Below are 24,147 nucleotides of genomic sequence, written 5' to 3'. Positions count from 1 at the left end.
TAATTTTTTCAAAAATAGAAGGACATTTTTGCTAAAAGTAAAATTATAGGGGAGGTTTTTGTATTTTACCCTTGTTAGCATTCGAAAATGACGATTGCGAAAAAACGCTATAAAAAAAATATGGAGATGCAGGGGATCGAACCTGTACCTTTCGCATGCAAAGCGAACGCTCTACCATTTAAACTACATTCCCAATTCGTTTATTTCGTTGTATTATTTACTATTGCAAAGTATATTACGTAAAAACTTCAACGAATAGATCGTATCATCAAATATCACAAAAGAATATGGAGATGCAGGGGATCGAACCCTGTACTTCTCGCATGCAAAGCGAGCGCTCTACCATTTGAGCTACATCCCCAACTCGTTTAATTTTTCGTATTAATTACTATTGAAATGTATAATCTACGTAAAAACTTCAATGAAACAACTATATCATCAAATATCACTAAAACATGTTATGAGGGCTCTTTAATTTAGGAGGCGTTCTTTTTTGAGATTTTGAGAGATGGAGAAATTGGTCAATACTTGAATGGGATAAATATGTCACTTTTAATAATAAAATTTTATGGATAAAATGATTATTGCATTATTTACTTGGAAAATAAAAGAACATGGGTAAATGCACTTACTCAGATAAATGTTTCCCAACAAAAAATTACCCAAGTATTTATATTTATCCGAATAAATAACTTACCAAAAAGCGAACAAGACCTTAGTATAATGTACTGAATTCAAAAACTATGTAAAATTTGAAAATTTCTTTTATAACTTCAGTACGATAAGCGATACATAGACAAATCTTTCATTCTCTATCTCTCTATCTATGTCTCGTTATAAAGCAAAGATAGATCTCTACTTCGTCTTTCATACAAACAAGTGTTAAAAAATTGCCAGGTGGAGATACAACAACATTCAATTATTGACAAATCTCTCATTCTCTATCTCTCTATCTATGTCTCGTTATAAAGCAAAGATAGATCTCTACTTCGTCTTTCACACAAACAAGTGTTAAAAAATTGCCAGGTGGAGATACAACAACATTCAATTAGGGCGTCAACGCCTTGAGCTCGGGTTGGATAGACTGGCCGGATAATAGAGGGAGTCCAATTTGAAATGGGCCTGCAAAAGAACTAATAGAAGCCCCTCCCCCTCTACATACAGGTATAAGTCGGCCAGGATTAGGGATGTCTCTTTTGCGAGAAATTAAGTAGGCACACCCCCTTTCAACCCTAATCCTTTGCCAAATGGGGCATGGACGAGCCTTATGCGTTTAGGAAATAGAATCTTTCGGTCCCTTTACGTTGAGGAAATAGAATCTTTGCATGCGGTGCCAGAGGCATTCGTGTGAGAGAATTCGAGAACCTGTATCGTGTGAGAGGAATTCGCGTGAGAGAATTCGAGAACCTGTATCGTGTGGGAGGAATTCGCGTGAGAGAATTCGAGAATACTCTGATGGACAAAGGCTAAGCACAACACTGAATAGCCCATGGACTGAATAATCTGATGGACAATAGTCCAATGAACAAAGGCTAAGTACAACACTCAATATGAATAGTCTGATTGACTATAGGCCGATGATAGCCCGATGGACGGTGGACAAAGGCTCATAATCTACGCTTTAGATAAGCTTTAGGCTGATCCCATCTTCTTTCTCTAGGCTGAACCCATCAATCCTAGGGTCTAGGGTGTAGGCTCTAGGCTCAACGAATCATAGGCTTTAGGCTGAAACCATCTCTTCTCTCTCTCTCTCCGTACGAAGCTCTTTTGTATTTTGCTTCATATTGCTGCTCTGGTTCTCTCTGTGTTGTTCTTCGGTTGATCAGAGTTTTTTTGTATATATATATTTTTTAAGTTGCTGGTGTTGTTCTTCGTTGAAGGAGGGCATTATTTTTTGCCAGTTTTCTTCTGCGTTGGTGCATTCAACATGCCATTTTTTCTTTTATTTTGTTCTAGTCTCGGTTGCGTTGTGGTTCCTAATATTTTTTCTCCTATTCGAGGGTTACTGATGCTGGTTGGTGGTGAGTTTGGTGGCTTCTCTACTCCGGTGTTTTTCCATCTCGGCTGTGACAACGGTGTAGGTTTCCTGTTCTACTTTCACATTCCAAAGTCTGATTTCACTTTTGATTTTTCCCTGATGTATATTAAGTACTTTCTCTGCACGAAGGTACCCTCCTCACATCACTTTTCATTATTATTTTTGCCAAGTCTGATTTCACATTCCACAGTATTATGCAGGTACACACCCACATGTTTGAAGTAATGTGAGGAGGATACCTTCCAAACTTATGGTTCCCTGCTATAATTTTTGCTTCAATTATGTTCCTTCCAAACCTATGGATTATTAGTAGTGTTCCATTGATTGATTTAAGTTTTAATTGGAGTACCTATCTTCAATTGTAGCCAATGAGATGGCAACCCAGGGAAATCCAAAGAATTCAAATACTCAGGTGGATATAAGGTTAGATAATTGTGGGGCATGTCTCCTAAATGGCTAATAGTATGTTTGAATATCGTGCATTTATATCATCAACTTCATCATTTGTCGGTGACAATATTGCTCGTTCACATAAATATACGACTGGTTCCCAATCATTTCAACTATGTTTGGGAATATTCTTTCAACTAATGGCCGAACACCACGACCCTCATCAGCGACGAAGAGATCAGGAGGGAACGGTACCCAGTTTGCTTCTCCAAACTCATCAATTTGAACTCCAGTTATATTTCCATTTCCAACATCTAACACCCAATTTGCAAATGATGAAACTTCACCTAGATGACTTGTGCATTCGGTATGATGCATGAGGCGCATATTCATAGTCAATTCTAGAAGTTCACATTGGGACTGTGATCTTTGCAATGATGCAGAAATGACATCTTCACGAGATCCCTTAAGAATCACTTGCAAAATTTGCCGAAAATCGCCACCTAGAACAACTGTTTTACCACCAAATGGCTTGTTACTTGCATCTAAAGTAGAGCTTTTCATCAAATCTTTCACTGTACGATCGAAGGCCTCAAATGCATGTTGATGAGCTATTGGTGTTTCATCCCAAATTATCAAATCTGTAGCTTTCAGTAGCTCAGTTAGTGCTGAGCGGTGGCTAATAGAGCAAACTGAGGTTTCATGAAGGTCTATTGGAATTTTGAATCTTGAGAGTGCAGTTCGCCCTCCAGTAGTAACGATGCAATACCCGATGTTGCCACTACAAGTACAATCTTGCCAGTGGATCATAACTTTGGAGGTAATGTCCTCCAAAAGGAATGTTTTTCCTGTTACACGGCTTCCATGAACAAAGAAAAAACCACCTTATTTGGTGTCAACGGCTTTGATGATTTTATCAAACGCTAACTTTTGTTGTGAGTTTAAGACAAAATGTAAGTGGTGGAACTCAATTGCCATTTGAGTAGTGTCATAAGATAGTTCTTCCCAAATAAGCCTATTCATGCAATGGCACTGGCATTCCTTGATAATCCTTTAGCGACTTACCACTCCGGTTGAGAATAATGTTTAGTTCATTGAATGCCCAATTTTGTAGTAGTTCATGAGACAGCCTAAAATTCATGTTGCCAGATTCTTGACATGCCTTGTATTGTAAGTCGTCTGATAAGTGGGTCCAATGCTTTCGCCACAAATCATGAGGGTTAGATGCTTCCATCAATGCGTGATTCCATTCGTTATCATCTTCAAGTAATCCCAATGCCATGCATGCAGCTTTGTATGTATCATAGTGAGTGCCATTGGTTGTCTTCAAGTAATCCCAATGCCTAGCACCACGTATTACATATAGCAACATGCGAAGATAGTATCGTTCACCAGAACTTGGGTGCGCATAGTATAACCTGCCAATTGTTGTACCCTTGCTGAATATAACTCCTCCAATTTGTGCCCACCAAAAGCATGTTTATTACTTCACTGTTTATGTTTTGCCCTTGTACGAATGTGATTGAGTTGAGTCTTGAGACATTATGTTATGTGATCCGAATATTTTAATTCCACCTGATCAATTCATAGCCTTGGATGAGAAGTGATACATCGGAATATTGGAACAATTTCATTATGGAAGGAGACTGCCAAATTGTAACAGATTGGGTTGCAGCAAGGTAAAGAGGCTTTGGTTCACTTAGACTCCTAAATGGAGAAGTGAGTTTGTCATCCAACATAAACCACTCGTTCATGTGGTCACCCAGATCAACAAATGTCTGGCCTTTTAGCAAGGGATGAGATAACAAGAAATATGGGTACTAGGTTTGGGGACTATTGTAAAACTTGGTCCAACTTCTTTTGAGGCTGTAAGCGTTAGCCCTTGGGCTATTTTTTTCATATGGTCTCCTTTGTTTCAAACATTTGACATGGTTGGGGTTTCTCTCACTTGTATCAGTAAAATTATGGTTTCATGTTGCTGATCAGGAATATGAAAGATATACAAGGTTCTAAAATTGGGGGCATTGGGTAAAGAAGATAAATACTTCAGGGTCAAGAGAAATGGAATGAATAAGAATTGGGCGGATGGTGCCGTTATTAGCAATTTCCAGGTAAAGAAGAAAAATACTTGATAGTATAGGTTGTATATCACATAAATGGAGAAAAATTAATATTTTCAGGTGATAGAAATGAAGAAAAACTTTTGGATTTTATTTATGTTTTATATTTTCTGATTTTTTAAATAACTTACAACTTATGTCTTTATAATTTAGAAATCATGTCTATTTGATATATTTGTCATATTTTTTATCAAGTAATGAATTTATAGGTCATTGGTTTAGGTTGGAAAGAAAATTTTGGATTTTATTTATATTTTATATTTCCATTTCCTAAATTACCAACATAATTCTTTATATTTTAGAAAGTATGTCTATTCCATATACTTGTCATATATATATATATATATATTCAAATAACAAATTTACAGGCCATTAGTTTAGGTTGAAATATTCTTTTTATTGAATAAGAAAAAGTTGGCATATATTTAATAGAACAAAATATTAAATAAAAAGTAAAATATAAATCTTAACAACAAAATGTAAAATAAGAAATGAAGAAAAACTTGATATTTTCAAGTGATGAAATGAACAAAAACTTTTGGATTGTATTTATGTTTTACATTTTTTGCTTTTTTTGCTTTTTAAATAAATTACAGCTTATGTCTTTGGATTGAATTTTGTATGCTGAAATATTTGAATTCTGGATGGTTTGTTTTTGTTCTTAATCGACAGATGTGTCTATGGACCACTATCTTCATGGTATTTTTTTAGTCTTATTTCTTTTATTTCTATGGACCTAATTATCTTGGCAGTATGTTTAATTCTTAAATTCAATAAAATGCAAACTCGGAATGAACCCTATATTTGGAACTCAAAATGCAAACCTCAACCATGTGTAAAAACTTATTGCTTTGTCGTTTAGTAAAATAAGATCTTTAGGAGGTTTGGGGCTCCTTAATGGCTGAAGCTGAAGTTGGGTAGCTAATAATCTTTAAGGTTTTCCTATTTAATTATTTTACATATTTCTAAATTATTTGCCATGAAGATACAAGTTTATGGAAAGAATCTTTTGTACTAGAGGTTGCATATGGCATGAATGAAGGAAAATGGGTATTTTCAGGTGATTTTTTTTGGAAGTTTTTGTATTTTGTTTTGGTTTGTTCAGTGTGGCTTTTAGACTTGCTCCTATCTATCCTTTGGACATATATGATAAGTAAAGCAACATTGATTGTCTTGATTCCAAATGTTGCTTCGATAGAGGAAAGAAGTTCTTAGCTGAAATTAACCATTTTTGCCTAAACAATTTTTTTTTTCTTGTAGGTTCTCAAAAAAACATGCTACCCAGAGAAAGTAGTTCCTCAGCAAGCCAAGTCGAATACTAATCACCAATCCACTAATTCATTTCTTCACTTGTTGGACTACTTAAGTTTTTTAATCGTTTCTTCACTTGTCGGACTATTTATGTTTTTGAATTATTTCTTTTTTACTTGTTGGATTATTTATCTTTAGATAAATTTTTTAAATTAATCTTATGAATTAATTAATTGACTAAATATACCCTTAAGTTTAAAAATTGATCAACCCTTACTGTTTTCAACAATTAACTAACTCTATCTTTCTATCTTTACAAGATCCGTTAATATTTCATCAAAATTTATTGCACATTATGTATATAATTTTTAAAATCCAATTTTACCCTCCACATCCCTTCTCTTTCTCTCTCCCCTTCTTTTTCCTTTTTCCTGTTGGATTCAGTCCTCTCCCTCCCTCTTTCTCCACTGTTCACCGCTCTGATTAGACCGCCACCGGCAGCCTCTTTCCAACCTTGTTGTAGGGCGGTGGTAATCCTAAGTTCAGAACACTTCGAGAATTTGTGGGAATCCCAAAAAATGAAGCTATTGTGGGCTTTGCTCTAGAAAACAATTGAGTCGGTTGCCAGGTCCTTGACCATATCATAGGTCTTCTTCACGAACAAAGGAGGACCTGCGTCATGCAAACCCTCCATGGGTTGCAGCGACATCATCTTCAGCGACAAGACTGATGAGGATTTTTGAAAAAACGATGACGAAGACAAGACCCCGCATCATCCTCAACGGCAAGACCAATAAGGTAAGACCCCACTTTGCGTTCCTCTTCAAGCTGGATGATGAAAACTTTTGAGAAATCTTTTCTTTTTTGAGAATCTGAGATTTCCAAAAGCCCCAGATCAACAAATCTGAGATTTCCATCTTTGTGTTTTCCGGCAATCTAAATCGCCTTAAAAACTTGCCGCTGTTCTCTCCACCCGGTGCTATTTGTCGTTTTCTTCATGCTCCCTGCTCCTCTCTCCACTAATCTGCAGAAATGCTGGACTTAACATGCTCCCTGCTTTGTCGTTCGCCGAAGATGCTAGGAATGAGCGACATTCTTCTTTGGTGGTGTTGTCTTTAGCATAGAAATGCTGGACTTAACAGAAACTTGGGTTTTGATTACAGAATATGAAACCAAGATTGGAATACTGACGAGAAGGCTTTTGAGATTGTAATCGACGATGAATTTAGTAGAGAATGTATTCCAGATTTATAGGCATGGAGAAGGTAGGTCTCGAATGCTCCATTTCTTTCTCACCATTTCTAGATATCCGATCGATCTATAATCTTTTAGCCCCAAAGAAAAGCCCAATAGAAGTTACCAAACTCCGAAGAAGAAAAGGAGCCAAAGCAGTGGCTGAGCTCTTCTCCCTCCGCCGATATCATTTCTGAACTACATTATTTAGTAGATTTATATCTGTGTAAATATGTATTAGACCGCCACTGGCAGACCCTTTCCTCTCGCCGTTAGAAGCGGCAACGGTGTTCATAAGCTCAGAACACTTCTAGTGTTTAGCCGCAGAAACCAGAAACCAGAAACCAGAAACCCTTCCTGCCAAGTCTCTAAAGTCTCCAAGCGATGTTATTCTTTTCCCCTTTCAACAGTGAGGATAGTATTATTCAATTTTTAAACAGTAAAAATACACATAATTAATTAGTTAAACCTTTAAGAAATTTATCCTTTACCTTTTTTAACTCGTTTAACAATAGACACTAAGACTGCATCTATATTCAACACATTTAATTTACATTATCACTTTTTTTGCTTTATTATTATTTTTGCAAGGTCTAATTTCATGTTTGACAATCATTTTTCTTTAAAATTAAATATAACCTCCAAAATTGCACTTTTCCTTATCATTAGCCCATGCAACGCTGGGGGCACGCCCACTAGTTACATTTGATGTGGATACCCACTCTTCTTACCTAATTATGGATGCGTATATACATTATTATTTTTTTTGAAGCCATATATTTTTAAATATCTCTTATACATTATAGTAAAAAGGAGTTTTGCTATGCACATGAGGTGCTAAACAGTGTGTTCTTTTAAATGATTTTTGATATTACTGGACATGCCATGTCAGCATGTCTCTCTTTTGAGAGAAGCTATTTATTTATTTTCTTATTTTTTCTCATTTTTGAATTTTTTAATTCTATGTCATTTTTGAAACAACCAATGAGAAACACTTTCTTAGTAACCTAAATAATTTCTTCTCCTAAAATTACTCCTAAACTATAAAATAACACTAACATAATTATTAAAATCACAAAAAAATAATTTTATTTTTTTACAAAATATATCACGAAATTATGTAATAAAAATTTAAATTATGTTTTCTTAAATTATCAATTTAAGTGTTTTTTAAATATTTAATAATATGTAATAGCTATAAATAAATAAAATTCATATAACAAAAAAGTTTAAATATTTTATAGATTATTTAAATATTTAAATAACTAATTTTTTATCATAACTAGATTTTGAATAGTTAAAAAACGAAATTATGTGATAAATTTAAAAAATTTCTTTAAAGTAGAAAAATAATTATAACATAATAGTTAAATTAATAATAATTTAATATATTACAAATTTAATAATGAAATTATGTAATCATAGTATAAATTATGATTTTATGGATAATTAAATTCAATAAACAATTAATATTTAAAAATTTAAATATTTTACATATGATTTAAGTATTTATATAACTAAGTATTTTAAATAACAAAATATTTGACATAACTAGATTTTTAATGGTTAAAATAAATAAATTATGTAATAAATTAAAAAAATCTAAAAAGTAGAAAAATAAATATAACATAATATTGAAATTAATAATAATTTAATATTTTTACATAATATTGTAAATAATTAATTTCACTTATATCAAGTAATAATTCGAGAAAATAACTTTCAAAAAAATAATATTTATTAATAATAATTTTAAACTCTTAATCTATATTTGTTATATAATTATATATACTAAAATTAATATTTATTGTCTTTTGTGAAAAATGTATTTTCAGTAAGTATGTATAAATTTATTTTGTTTAGTCATTTAATAGAAAATTTTCAATAATTATTGGAGACTAAATTACTATTGTTGAAAATTTTAAATTTAGTTTATTGTACTTATTGTATTTATGTTATAAGTTATTGATTAATATTTAGTAGAGATTAAACTATTATTTGAGATTATACCATTTATTAATTAAGTTAATATATTTTTAGTACTTATTGTATATTTTTAATTTTTGTAATTATTGTAGTTTTCATTATATATATTTTCAATAATTGTGTATTTTTGCTATAATTTTTCAATAATTATTGGAGATTAAACTATTGTTATTTATTAGAGATAAGACTATTAATTTAACTAAAATTATGAGTGTTCATGAGTTGGTTCAGTGCGATCGTAGGCTATTTGGTGAACCAAATCGACCTGGTCAGGTTAGGGAGTTGGTTAGTTGAAACTGACTAACTTTTTGTGGAAATCGACCCACTCAAGTTGTATTGGTTTGGGTCGATTTTTCGGTTTGGCTAGTCTGTTCAAAAGATTTAAACTTTAAAATTTAATTTAATTTTAAAAATTACAATGCAATTATTAAATAATAAATTTAAAAATTAGATTTATGATATAAAACATTTTAAAATAAGAAACATGGGAAAATTCCTATTTTTTCATATAAAAAATTATATTTAAAATATAAAATATTAATATATATCCATGGTTAGATTGTTTGATTTTGGTCGGTTTACAAATGGCTAAAGTGGAACTGATCAAACTTGGTCGAATTGAGAAAATTTTGAACCAAAGCCAACCTAAAGTACTAGAAAACCGACCAACTCGGGTTGAGTTAATTGGGTTGGCTGGTTTCATCAGTTTGATAAATAAACTTAATTGAAATTAATTATTGTTATTTTTGTATTATAGAAAATTTAGTAAAAGTAGTATATAAAATACAAATAATTATTATTTATTTTAAAAGTTAAAAATATAAAACAATTGTATATTCTTATGTGTTTCTATTAGGGTCATTTATTAGAACACACTTTTAGGGATGACAATTTCCCTATCCTCGACAGGGACCTAACTTCCCCTACCCAATGGGGCTGGGTACGAGGATTGTTTTGGCGGGTGGGTGCGAGGATGAGGATTAATAGGAATCCCCAATCGAGGTCGGGGTCAGGGATGGGGATTGAGGTCTGATTGAATGGAAATTTATTAAATCTTTCAATTAACAATAATAGAAATTTACCATGTAGTCGATACTCAATATATCATCTTGATCATTTCTATCATCAAATTGAATATTGGGTTGACAAGGACAATATTTTCAAAACTAGATCAAACCAGATGGTTAGATAGAAAAAATTGGGAACCAGACACCGTTTCACCTCAAAATCGCTTTTTGTCAAAAAACTGTTTATTTGGTTACCAAACTGTTGATATGGGCGGTCGAACCGTCAACTTGGACAACAGTTTTTGTCATTCTTTTGTTTTTCTAATTTTTTTTTTGTCAAAGCGGGTCATCCGTTCGGACCATTCGACCCCAGAACGGTTCCCTATTCGGTCCAATTTTAAAAACCTTGAACGGGGAATGGGGTGCCTTGCCTTGAGCTTGGCTTGGTATGCGGTATGGCCTAGCCCAAGGCCTAGCCCATGGATCAACCCAATCCACGGCACAACATGGGCTAGAGCGGGCTCGGGATGCCTCGTGGGCCAGCATGGCACGACTCACACTTTGTGCGGGCCACATGCGAGTTGTGTCGTGTCGACGCAGCACAACCCAATTTACACCTCAACTTGCATCCGCTCAATACTTGGGACATGGCAAAAAAATTCGAGGATTCTCCATCCTTGATGAGGAATGGGGTGTCTTGCCCCTGAACTCGCCCGACATTGAGGAGTGGTTACCTTGCCTTGAACCCATGTGACATTGGGGACAGGGCGGGGATGGGGTAAAGTGTCTTGACTATGGGCAGGGAAAGGGATGGGGTGCCCTACCCTGAACCCCCCCGGTTGTCATTCCTATATAATTGTTAATTATTAGTGGAATTAATAAAAATGTTAGTTTTATAATTATTTTTATTTATTTAAAGTTAATCAAAATTTCATTTAAAAATAAAAAAAGAATAAAAATTATTAAAATTACTAAATCTTTTAGATTTATTAAAAAATATTTGTTCATATTCAATTAACAATAATTATTTTTACAAATCAACATTAAATGAAAAATAAAATTATTAAATCTTTCAGATTCCCCGCTAGCATATGGGTCGAAACTTTAGGGCATTGCTTATAACACCATTTCCAAATATTTAATTAATTTATTTCAAAAACGTATTTCTGCAATCCACAATTAATTGTTCACTATTTCCGGAACATCCCTTGTGTTGTTTACATTCTTCTTGTAGTTTAATTTACCGTGACAACATAATTTTAAGATTTATTTTTCTACACTCGTTGCAGGGCCACCCCGCTAGCACAAATATAAAGACATGTTGAGCTTAATACTAAAGCGAGTCTCAATGGAAACATAAATGGTACCAGCGAATACAACCGAGGTCTTCTTTCGAGGATGTGACACGTTTTGGAACCATAGTGTGGTCTCTAAAATTATATCAATTAACAACAGAACTACACCATGTTATCGGGCATCCTTAGACCTAACAATTGGGTTGGGTGGGTCGGGTTCGGGTTGGGTTAAGGTACTTGGAATTGATTTCAGGTCGGGTTGAATTTTAGGTTGGGTTGTCAAATGCTAAAACTTAATTCTAAATGTTCGGGTTAAGGTTGACCCATGGGTTAATTCGGGTTATTCCAAAAAAAATTGAAATTTAAAAAAATAAAGAAAAAATACATGAAAAATATCAAAATTAAAAAAAAAAATCTTCAAATTCCAAATATAAAATAAAAAAACTTGAATATTTAACAATTTAAAGAATAAATAATAAAAAAGTAAAGACTAAATAGAAAAAATTAAAGAGTGGAAACTTTTAATAATGCATAAATAATACCAATTAGACTTAACAATCGGGCCAACAGATTGACCCATGACCCAACCCAACCCAACCCAGTTTTTTTGGGTTGGGTCAGGTTGGGTCATTTTCACATTCGGGTAGCTAGATATGAGACCCTAACCCTATTTTTTTGGGTTGGGTCGGGTTCGCAGGTTGAGTCAACTTTTTGCCAGGTCTAGACATCATAGAGTGATGTGGTCCAAACTACGCCCAGCAGATTCAAATTAACACGCCACACTTGATCAACACCCTACCAAACACCCCCTCAATATTTCCAACCTGCTTTTCACCCTTGATTCTTACAGATCCAAATTCATCATAATTAGAGTTCAATATAACAATATTATCATCAAACATTTCGTTTCAAACGTTAAGTAGTGTTCCATCCATTATGTATTAAACAATATTTGATGGATTGGCCTAAAGTTTTCAACAAACAATCAGTTAGGTTTTAAATTCACCAATGAAAATCCACCATCACTATCATCATGGTCACTAATTAACCTAGAGCTATGATCCTAAACATATCTAATTAAATATACTGGCTAATCTTATATATATATAATACAAAAGGTGTGGTCTCCCCTTTCACCAAATGGCAGTAATTTAATTATTGCCATTACTGATTATAATACTGATATCTATTTATTTTAACCTGGTTTTAATAATTACTGATTATTACAGTAATTTAATAAATATATAATTAGTGATTATAATTAATAATTACTGTTATTATAAATATTGTTAGTAAATAGATATTTACTTTAATTTAACTTTAAATTAAAACTATAAATACTATTATTAATAAATATTGTTAATAAATTTAGTAATTATTGTTATATTAAAAATAATTAAAAATGTTATTAAAAGTATTGTTATTGATTATTTAATAAAGTATTATAATTACTGACTACTATTGATAAATACTATTAATTTAATGAATATTGTTAATAAATCCTATTCACAAATTTAATAATTACTGTTATATTAAAAATAACTAAATAATATTATTAAAACTATCCTTACTGATTATTTAATAAAATATTATAATTACTTACTATTATTGATAAATGTTGTTAATAATTAAATATTTAATAAATAATGTTAACAAAAATCAGAAAAGAATGTTTTTCTTTTTGCTGAATTTCTTTGGTTTAAATTTTTGGGTTTTGTGCTTTGAAAATTGTTACATAATATTAGTTAAAATGCTATTTTCATTTAGCTTAATGAATTGTTTCAAGGTTATAAATTTTGACACGGGCTGATATGGCTTGTGTCAGTGCTTTTTTTTATGTTTTACTTATTTTTTTTTTCAAAATTGGTTAAGAGTGGCTGGTTTAAGGCCTGGCTACCCTTTGAACCAGTGGCTGACCCGATACAACCCCTATAAGGGCGTATCGGGAAGCCACCGACATGATACGTATCGGCCGATACAGACCGATATGTGTCGATACTTTGAACCTTGAATTGCTTTGGTTTACATTTATAGATTTTGTGCTTTGAATATTGTTACATATTGTAAGTTAAAAATATTGCTATTTGATTTTTTTTTGAAAATTGATAACTGTTATACCTAAAAATGTCAAATAATGTAACAATAACAGTAGAAATTTGTTGAATTAAAAAATATAATATAACAGTTTGAATAGAAGAGCAATATTCTGACCGCCCCCTTCACTTGTTATTTATAATAAATAATATAACAGTTGAATAGTACTAAAAAACATAATAAGGTTTGGACTCACATAACTGTTGTGGTCCCTACTACCTATCTAAATCCTAACATAACACAATTATTCTAAAATAATCACAAAAATCATCCAAACTTCAACACTCCCCCTATTTTCAAGTTTGTCTTTGCAATTCCTTTAGTGAGAACATCGACCAACTGTGACACTGAAGAGACATAAGGCAAGCAAACTTCTCTGATGGTTACCCTCTCCCTTATGAAGTGCCTATCTACTTCAATGTGTTTTGTTTTGTCATGTTGGATTGGATTATGGGCAATGTTGATTGTAGCCTAATTGTCACAATACAGTATCATAGGCTCCTCTACTTTCACCCCCAATCTCGCTCAATAGATATCTCACCCAAAATAGTTCTGAGACACCATGGGCCATGGATCTATACTCAGCCTCTACACTTGACCTAGCCACAACCGATTGCTTCTTGCTTTTTCAAGAGATTAAGTTTCCACCTACGAAGGTGCATACTCCTGATGTAAATATCTTGTCATCTAAACACACTGCCCAGCCTACATTTGTATAGGATTCTAATTTTAGACTTTCATGATTTGAAAAAGAATGCCTTTGTCGGGGTGCTTCTTCAGGTATACAAGTATTCTCTCAATAGCTTCCCAATACTGAACCCGATGTGCATGCTTATACTGACTCACAACACAAATGGCTTAGGAAATATCTGGTCATGTCATACACAAATACAGTAGCCGGCCTACCATTTTCTAATATCTCCCCACATCTTTTACCAACTCTCCATCCACAATATTAATTCTATGGTTTGGATCAATAGGAGTGTCAACTGGTTTGGTTCCTAACTTCCCAGTTTCCCGTAGTAAGTCAAGAACATACTTTATCTGAGAAATGAAAATCTCATGCTTGGATCTTGCAACCTCAATCCCTAATAAGTATTTGAACTCACCAAGATCTTTGATCTCAAATTCTTACTATAATAGCCTTTTGGGAGTATCAATCTCTTCTAGATCATTTCCTGTAACCATATATCATCCACATATACAATCAGAATTGACATTAGAGTGTCTCTCCTCTTCACCAACAGGGTGTGATCAAATTGGGTTTGTGTGTACCCAAAACAGATAAGTGCCCCTCTGAACTTGTCAAACCAAGGCCTAAGTGATTGTTTCAAGCCATACAATGATTTTCTGAGTTTGCACACATCTCCTCTACCAATATTTTCATAAAAACTTGTTAGAATGTCTATATATACCTCATCCTGTAAATCATCATTGAGGAATGCATTTATAACGTCAAGCTAATACATATTCCATGAGTTGATTGCTACTAGAGATAACAAAATACAAACTAAATTCATCTTAGTTACTGGTGCAAAAGTTTCCAGATAATCAATGCCATATGTCTGAGTATACCCTTTTGCTACCAATCTTGCCTTGTACCTTTGTATCCTGCCATTAGCCCTATACTTCATAGTGAACACCCATCTGCATCCGACTATTTCCATGTCTGGAGGAAGATCAATTATTTCCTAAGTTTGGTTCTTAATCAAGGCTTTCATTTCTTTTTCCATGGTTGTTTTCCACTCAGGTTTCAAAAGAGCCTCAGTAACATTCCTGGGTATAGACATAGAATCCAGGGAAGAAAGAAAGGCTCGATATGTCTGGAGGAAGATCAATTATTTCCTAAGTTTGGTTCTTAATCAAGGCTTTCATTTCTTTTTCCATGGTTGTTTTCCACTCAGGTTTCAAAAGAGCCTCAGTAACATTCCTGGGTATAGACATAGAATCCAGGGAAGAAAGAAAGGCTCGATAGGAGGGTGATAAGGCACTATAAGAAAGATGGTGTGAAATGCAATGAACTGTAATGGGAAGATCAAGGTCAGTGAGATCAGTTGCAACAATATTGTTAGGTACAGGAACATTATCATTAGAAGAAATGGTAGGCTCAGGCTCAAGGGGAATACCTGGAACTGCTCAGGTAAAGTTAGAAGGATTGATGGAGAGTGGTCCCAGTTGTGGATGTACGGAGTCAAGCATCATCTACCGGCACTGCTCAGGTAAAGAAAATGATGGAGACGTTGCTGATGGAGATGTTGATGGAGGCACAAAGGAAACAGGAAAAGAAATAGGCTGTAAGTTGATGAACTTACAATTTATCTATAATTTTTGAGGATTTTAGCATGGATTTTTATGCCGGTTTTATTAATTTTTGCCTTAATTTAGCTTAATGCTAAGAATAGGTTCAGGGATAATCAATCCAAGAAAAGGAAGGAAAAAGGCAAGAAAAGAAGGTTCAAAAAGACCAATTTCAGTCCAGCCCGGTCGTGGAAGCAAGAGAGAGCACTTCGGCCCAAAAAGAGCAAGCGAATTCCTTGAGAAAACCCAAGAAAATAAAGCCTAGTTATGAGGAGAATTCGGCCCAGCAAGGAAGGCCCATTTTTAGCCCAAATAACAGCCTAGAGTGTAGCCCACATGAGCTCAAAAGCAAGCTAAGTTGTAGCCCAAATAGCAGCCCAAAGGGAGCTAGGGGCGGCAACTTCTAGGAGTTTCTTGAAGAGAAGGAGGGAGCACTCTAGAAGGTTCATGAGGGGTGTAATACACCCCATTCTAGAGGCTTCAAGAAGGGGCAAGAGCCCCCTTGAAAAACTATATAAGGAGGCCTCTAGGAGGGGAGAAAGTTGTTCAATTGCTTGAGAGAAAGGCTCTCCCACTCTTAGAGGTTCGGCCACCTTGAGAGAAGAGAAGAGAAGAAGGCTAGGCGCAAGGAAGAAGAAGAAGAAGGGCTGAAGGAAGTTCAAGACAAGCAAGCTAGAAGAAGAAGGTGAGTTCGAATTGAGAGTTTGTGATTCAAAGATCTTCTGTAATAAATCATTTGTAGTTTCATTCTCTTTTGATTTGAATTCAGTTTCTTAGTTATATGTTCTATCTTCTTTCTCCTTGTTTCCATTCTTCCTTGATGTATTTCAGCTTGTAAAATTTCAGTTCAGCAATCTAATTCTTTTTGATTCATTCAAATGGTCATGCATTGTATTTGAAGTTTCTTGAATAAGGGTGTGATTGTAGATTAATTCGGCCAACTAACTTTCAAAACTCAGATCTGAATTCTCAGATCTGAGATTGCAAGATCTGAATTGCTTGAAAGAGAATTCAGATCCGCAATTTTCAGATTGGGCGAATTAATCTACAGCTTGGAATTCTTAGAGTGCTTGAGAGAGACTCTAGGAATTCAGATCTACTATTCAAGAACTGAATTGAGTGCAAGGTTAGAGATAACTTGCACAATTCAGTTGGTGATCAATTCAGATTTGAATTGATGCCTTAGAAGTGTTTGAAGAAATGCATGCATGGGGATTAGATTCTAGCTAGAGATAGAAGAACCGTCACTCATGCATAGGATGAACATGCGCTTGAGAGAGGCTGTTCATGACCTTGGGGTTTCACCAAACCAAGGCTCAATCATGATTCATTCGAATGATCCAAATTGATAGATTGCTGAATTCTGAGATTGACATTTACTGCTTACTCTTCTAACCTGATTTGAAGGCAATTGGGCCAATGATTTAGATAGATTTTAATTTAGGATTTCTTAGCTTTCATTAGAGTTTTGATTTATTTGTTGATCAGATAAGAAGTGTTCAATTTAGTATTGGTAATTGTTTCCTAAATCCTCGTGAGAACGATACTTCACTCACTACTTTATTACTTGAACGGCTAGTGCACTTGCTAGTGTCACAATGAGCCACACATCATAAGTTCTCCTCCCTAAAACTCTCCCCCTGAGGAGAACCACTAGAGAAGTAGAAGGTAGATTCAAAAAAAGTAACATCCATAGTGACAAATCTGCTCATCGACACAGGGTTATAACAACAATACCCCTTTTGGTTCTGAGCATACCTAAGGAAAACACATTTCTTGGCCTTAGGATCCAATTTCTTGCGATGGGGGCCGAGAATGTGAACAAAGGACACATAACCGAAAACCCTTAAAGGATTGTGAAACATCTCTACATTTGGAAAAAGAAGGATGAATGGTACCTTAAACCCCAAAATACATGAAGTAACATGGTTAATCAAGTGCACAACTGTAAGAACTGCATCTCTTTAGAAATGGACAAGAACTGAAGCACATACCATAAGATTTTTTGCCACTTCTATAGTGTGTCTATTTTTTCTTTATACTATTCCATTCTGTTGCGGTGTATGTGCATAACTTCTAGGATGAATTATACCATGCTCCAAAATGTATGATGTCAATCATTCTGAAAATACTCTTTGGCATTATCTGATCTGAAGGCCTTAGTTCTTACTCCTAATTGTGTGAGAACCATCTGATGGAATTGTCGGACCAAGTTAGGGACCTCACTGCGGGATCTCCTCAAATATGTCTAAGAATACCGTGTGTAATTATTTACAAATAGGAGAAAATAACGGTAGCCACCCATACAAGGAATATGATACGGTCCCCATACATCAGTGTGAACAATATCAAAAGCAAACACACTTCTTTTATCATTTTGTTTAAAAGAATGTCTACAATGTTTTCCCAACTGACAACTCTCACACTCTAAGGTAGATAACTGAACAAACTCAAATAACTTTGGAAACATAAATTTTAAAGAACTAAAAGAAAGATGCCCCAGCCGAATATGCCAAAGCATAATCTGACTCACTGATTCTAATATACTATTACTGCTGTGACTAATATGATGACTCTTATATCTCGGAATCTCATCCAGAAGGTAGACTCCATTCACCTCACGACCACTCGTAATCATATTCTTTGACTCCAAATCTTGCAAAACACAATTACTAAGAAGGAAAGTCACTGAATAATTCAGATTTTTTGTCAAAGAACTAATTGCAAGTAGGTTAGTGTGAAGTTTAGGGACATGTAAGACAGAAGATAAAGTAATATCATTAGTCACTCCAACTGTTCCCTTCCCAGCAATGGGAATATGAGAATCATCTGCTGTAGAGACTTTGTCTCTATCAAAGCACAATTAATAAGAACTGAAGAGGGTAGGAGCATTAGTCATGTGCTCCGATGCTCTTGAGTCTATAATCTAGGGAGGTCCTTCCTTACCTGAAGTGGATAATGGCTTGCATTTACATATGAACTTCCTATATGTTCCAAAGAGCTGGTGTAGTTGGCTCCTGCACTCTGTTGTTCGTCTGGAAGCTAGAACTAGTTGTATATTTTTTACTCATGAGCTATCCAAACCTTTCAAATTCTATTCTCATAATTGCTACTGCAATGGATTCCCAATCAGTTTGGGAAAGAGGGGCCGAAGAGTCTCTTGTAGTGGCCACATTCGCATTTCCCTTCTTACTCTTGATTTAGGCAGGCATAAGATGTGGATGGAGTTTCCAAAAAGTATCTCTGGTATGCTTAAGCTTCTTACATTAATCATACATCATGTCCTTTTTATCCTCCTTCCTAATCTCACTACTCCCCTTGTCTCCACTTGGCTTAGGTTTGGATGTACTAACCATGGCTGACTGGTCAATCCTAGGCTGTCTCAACATGACATTTCTCCTGTTTTCCTCTACAGAAACAAAGGCATAGGCTTGAGAGAGTGTTACACTCTCCCTAGAGAGGATATACTGCCTTGCAATGTCGAATTCAGGGTTCAACACTGCCAAGAACTCAAAACCCCTATTTTTCTCTACCAGTTTTTGGTAGGTTGCTACATCATTGACACTTTCCCACATCATAGTTTCTAAGTGGTCTATTTCTTGCCAAAGGGTTTTCAGCATAAGGAAATACATAGCAAGAGGTTTATCTCATTGTTTTATACTAATCACCTGATTTCTTAGTTGATAAGCTTTGGCTACATTCTGTTTTTGAGAATAGGTTTTGGTTACTCCAACCCAAATCTCCTTAGCAGTGTTAGCCCACAAAAATATCATTTCCTCCCCAACGTGAGGTAGCATTGATTACACAGCTAGGACATCACCATGTAATTCTCTTGTACACACGGAGAGGAATCTATATCTGGTTTCCTTTCCTCCCTAGTGATGTACCCTAACTTTCTGCGGGTACCAATGGCCATCTTGGTAGATTGTGCCCATTCTAAATAGTTTGTTCCATCCAATTTTACTGTAGTAATAATTCCGGACCCAAAAATATCATTACCACTTCCAACACCTAGTCCCATGCAATCGACCGATCTATGGCTGCATGAGAATGCTTCGAGAATCCTAAGCCTTGCTCTGATACTAAGTAAAAATCTGCTGAATTAAAAAATATAAAAGAAAAGAGTGTTTTCTTGAAGAAAGAAGAGAGAAAGAGAAGAAGAGAAGAAGAGAAGAAGATAAGAAGAGAAGAAAATATTTTGAGAACTAGGAAAGCAAAATTCTGGCCGCCCCCTTCACTTGTTATTTTTAATAAAAAATATAATAGTTTGAATAGGACTCAAAAACATAATAATATTTGGACTCACATAATTGTTGTGGTCCCCACTACCTATCTAAATCCTAACATAACACAACTATTCTAAAATAATCATAAAAAGTGTCCAAACTTCAATAATAGCAATTGTCAAATAATTATAAAAGTTATCAAATATAAATTAAAAGAAATTACCATTATTAGACATAAGTTACTAATATTTATAAAAAAATTACTAAAAAGAAATCAAAAGAAATTATCACCAATTTGGCCATTCTATTTTGTTTATTGTCATATCCATTGTTAAATTATAGGCACTCAAATAATTAAATCCATACATGCAAGGGGGAGCCAGGGAGACCCAGGGGAGCCATGGCCCCCCCATGTTTTAGAAATCCCCCACTAGTAATACAGTTTGCCATATAAATTTCCCCCCCTCCCCCACTCCCCAACACAACGGTTGTCACTCCCTAAGTGCCCATTAGGGGTGGATTCGAGCTGAGCCAAGCCGAGCCAAATACTTGGCTATTCGAGCTTGGCTTGTTGAAATAGTCTTAGACTTGAACTAGACTATAAGCCAAGTTTTTTTTTTTAAATTATACATATAAAATATTTCTTATTTTGCATACAACAAAATATGAATTATAAAAATTATTTATTATTATATATAGAAAATAAAAATATACATAAAAAAATTGTTTTTATTTTATATACAAAAATAATAGTTATAAAAATTGTTTACTATTATACATAAAAAATAAAAATATCATTTATTTATTATATATATATATATATGTATATGCATGTATGCATGTATGTATATAATAAAAATTATTTATTTATTATACTAGGCTCGCGAACCTCACGAGTCGAGCTTCACTAGGCTCGAGCTCAGTTGAAACCAAGCTGAGCCAAGCTTGAATAGCTCGTAAGAAGCTCGACTCATGAATACCCTAGGGCCCATTTATTCCCCCTCTATAATCCACTTTAGGTTTTGGCCCCCGTTATGAAAATTTCCTAGTTTCTACCCCTACATACATGTGAGAGTGATATATATGTATATATAGACACACACACACACACACACACACAAATAAAGGAGCAAATAGCCCCAGTTTTTGGAATTTTAATTGAACCTGTACTACCCTATTTGTCTAACCACGTAGTTAGCAAGTGAAGGACAAGTTTATAATTTTCCGAATATCACTGTAGGCTATAGCTCTTTCTCCTTGAGACCCTCACCCAATTGGTTTCTCTCTCAGAGCCGAGAAAGAAGACCATGTCTCCCACAAAGTCTCACACTACTTCTGAATATCAATGTAACTCTTTCTCCTTCAAACCCTCACCCAATCGGTTTCTCTTTCTGATGGAGGACGATTTGACCCAACCTATGAAATGGTGACACATGGACACTAACTCAACACGAGCGTCAGCTCAGCGTTGTAGCCTGGTGCGACCAAGTGACAGGCCCATAAAGTAGCTCACTACATTGTAGCTCACAAAAGGAGGAGCTCGCCACAATGCGGGCTCTAGTCCCCCAAGCTACATTTGAAAAGATACTCCGAGGCAACTTTAGCTCGCGAGCTAAAGTTATTAGCTCGCCCGAGCTCCCGAGCAGACAAGTCATCCCAAGGACCAATTCTATTAAGGGTAATCCTAAAGTGTCCCGAGCCCGCTACAAAGTAGCTCGGGAATGAGCCGCATGAGCGCTCCTCAAGAAGCTTCTGTCTAACAGGCCGTACCGATCAGACTGCACCATTTCCCTTACTGACGGCACTGTCCTCGTCCTTTCGACAGTCTACATTCACATCTCTCAGTAGGCAAAGGCGTGTCATTCACCCAGGCGAGAAGTACGTCACAACGGCCACCTGCGTAGCCCTGGCGGGTAACGACAGTGGCAGGAGCTCAGTGGCGGTTATGCCCGACCTAGCATAAGCACCCCATTAAAAAAGCCCTGAGGGTAAAAGAGAAACTTATTCTGGAGACTTCTAATCTCTTGAGTATAGTGAGAACGTGCTATCTGCACTCTTAGACTTCATCTTCACTTTGCTTCTCCTACAGGGTACTAACTTAAGCATCGGAGTATTCCCGTTGGGCAAACCCCTCGGGGAGTCTTCTTCTTCTTCATCTTAGGTGCCTTCCAGGAGCCACGTGAGTGCTAGCTAGGAGTGATTGGATCGCGTTACATCATTTGGTGCCGTCTGTGGGAAGCGCTTCGAAAAGCCTTCCTCTAAACTTTCACAGCTCTTCCTTCCTTGAAAATTCAACACTCATGGCTTCCTCAAGCAACATCGGACGAAGCGCGGAGATGGATAACTCCAGGGAACAACCCCAACTTTCTACTGTTTGCATCGGACAGTTCACCGTCCCCTCTCAGTGGACGGGATCCCTAGTTTGAATGTGCCTCTTACAGGGGCACCCGTCGTTGCTCCACTCCCTACTATGGTTGGAACAACCTTCACTGAACCCCTCGGTTGTGCCCCCAGCGGCCAGCCCGAACCAACTAGAAGACTTGATGCTGTGCATGCAGGCCATGCAGGCTCAAATGCAACAGTTTTAGCTCTATCAGCAACATATGCTACACCAGGTCTCCCAGTACCAGTATCAGCAGCAATTTCCCCAGCTGCCTCAACCTCAGCTTCAGCAATCGTAGCTCCCTCCTCGCCGTCAGGAGGAGCACCTTCCTCGCAAAGGAGAGGTCCCCTAGAACCGTCCAAGGAGCCAGGCCTCCTCTCGCTGCAGGCAAGAAAGACCGGCCACTCCGGCCTCGCCAGGGGCAGTCAGGTCGGAAGGACCTCAGCTCGCCAAGTCCACATCGCCTCAGCCCTCCAAGCCTGGTACTCCTTTCTTGGATAACCATTTCGAGATTTTGTCCACGGGCTCTAAGCAGGATTCCTCTGTCCGCAGTCATCACCAGTGGCCCAATCTACTTCCTGCACACACCATCCTGGATAGCACAGAGGTGAGTAGTACAAATGCCAAGCCCGCCAAGAAGTAGAGATGATGCCGCCGAGCTCGCCGATCTACCACCCACGACCTGCCCGAGCTCGGAGGAAAAGAAGAAGTAAGCTCGGGCGAAGTCAAGGCTCCCATCCTTTCAGTTCAATCCTCCTATCTCTTGAGGTCCTGGCAGTCCCAATGCCTAAAGATTTCAAGCTCCCCCCTCTTGACAAGTACGACGGGTCATTCGACCCAAATGATCACGTAGATGCCTTCTAATCGCAGATGCACCTGGCAAGAGCCAGCGGGCCGTGCATGTGTGTGGCCTTCTCCACCACTTTTAGAGGAGCCGCCCGTACATGGTGAAGGGATAGGAAATCCATCATATGGACGCTCAAAGATTGCGGAATAAGGGGGCGAATTTCAAAAATTTTTCTCTCCCTTCAATTGGGAATCGAATTCCCTATTTAGAAAATCATATTTTTAAGGATCATTCTTGAAGCATAAACTAAACCAGATCTAGACCAAAAGGAATAGGGAGAGATAATACCTGATACAAGGAAGTAGTATCTCCCAATGGAGGTGTTCACGCCCAAGGAAGGATCCAAAATTTGCTCCCACTGAAGATGGCGCAGTGTAGGGTGGAGCAGAATCAGCTGTGTTATTCCAAAAGAACTTGACCCTTCTCAAGAATCACCTGGACGGCTTGTGAATACAACTCCCACCAATCTTTTCTCCAAAAGATTGGTATCAAGATCCAATCTTGATTTCTCCCAAGAACTAGAGATTGAACTGCTATAGGCGGCGACTGCAGGAAGGAGACGGCAAGAGAGTATTTGCAGGGTGCAGATTCTCTCTTCTTGTGATTTCAGCTCTGAAGACAAGAATGTGTATTGCTTGCTTGTGATCTCTAAAGGCTGCTACCCCCTCTTCTTTTTATAGACTTAAAGGGATCAACTCCTAATCCCATTAGGAGTTGCTAACCCAAATCATATTTGGATTAGAAGTCCCTTTAAGTGATAAGGGATAACCCTTATCTTATCTGTAGATCAGATCAGCCATCTCCTAATCTAATTAAGAAGTTTCCAGATCTAAATCTTATTTAGGTCTTGGACTCTCTAAGTGGATAGGGTGTGGGCCCAATCCTATCAGCTGATCCATCTCAGAATTCGCCCCTTAAGTGACTAATCAAATTAGCCCAGTTCGAAATGGGCCTAAGGCCCATTTAAGGTTATGTATTC

General features: G+C 36.2%; 1 protein-coding gene, 2 long non-coding RNA genes and 1 other non-coding gene across 4 annotated transcripts; 2 read left to right on the top strand and 2 right to left on the bottom strand.

Moving 5' to 3' along the window:
- Window positions 1–288: 288 nt before the first annotated feature.
- On the bottom strand, window positions 289–361 carry TRNAA-UGC (transfer RNA alanine (anticodon UGC)). Its single transcript has one exon. It is a non-coding gene; the product is annotated as a tRNA-Ala (tRNA).
- Window positions 362–1,754: 1,393 nt separating this feature from the next.
- Window positions 1,755–2,555, top strand: LOC148878997 (uncharacterized). The gene is made up of 2 exons (XR_016105421.1): window positions 1,755–2,077; window positions 2,229–2,555. It is a non-coding gene; the product is annotated as an uncharacterized LOC148878997 (long non-coding RNA).
- A 37-nt stretch (window positions 2,556–2,592) lies between these two features.
- On the bottom strand, window positions 2,593–4,182 carry LOC148878996 (uncharacterized). Its single transcript, XM_088973764.1, has 4 exons — window positions 4,004–4,182; window positions 3,494–3,846; window positions 2,684–3,276; window positions 2,593–2,601 (listed from the first exon to the last, which is right to left on the bottom strand). Exons 1-4 carry the CDS (start codon window positions 4,180–4,182, stop codon window positions 2,593–2,595), a joined length of 1,134 nt encoding a protein of 377 aa, XP_088829890.1.
- Window positions 4,183–6,185: 2,003 nt separating this feature from the next.
- On the top strand, window positions 6,186–7,056 carry LOC148878995 (uncharacterized). Its single transcript, XR_016104092.1, has 2 exons — window positions 6,186–6,597; window positions 6,830–7,056. It is a non-coding gene; the product is annotated as an uncharacterized LOC148878995 (long non-coding RNA).
- The last annotated feature ends 17,091 nt before the right edge of the window (window positions 7,057–24,147 follow it).

Source organism: Nelumbo lutea, chromosome 1 (assembly GCF_056320005.1).
Source record: "Nelumbo lutea isolate HS-2025 chromosome 1, American lotus-T2T, whole genome shotgun sequence".
Taxonomy (NCBI): domain Eukaryota; kingdom Viridiplantae; phylum Streptophyta; class Magnoliopsida; order Proteales; family Nelumbonaceae; genus Nelumbo; species Nelumbo lutea.
The sequence above is the reverse complement of the archived record's forward strand: the minus strand, read 5'-3'. Positions and strand labels throughout refer to the sequence as shown.

Excerpts from the sequence above, each read along its gene's own strand:
- LOC148878996 (XM_088973764.1), bottom strand. The coding sequence starts at position 4,182 with ATGAACGAGTGGTTTATGTTGGATGACAAACTCACTTCTCCATTTAGG. Across the intron at positions 3,847-4,003 it reads CAAGGCTATGAATTGATCAG|GTTATACTATGCGCACCCAA; the intron begins GTGGAATTAAAA and ends AACAATTGGCAG. Across the intron at positions 3,277-3,493 it reads CATTATTCTCAACCGGAGTG|GAAAAACATTCCTTTTGGAG; the intron begins GTAAGTCGCTAA and ends GCCGTGTAACAG.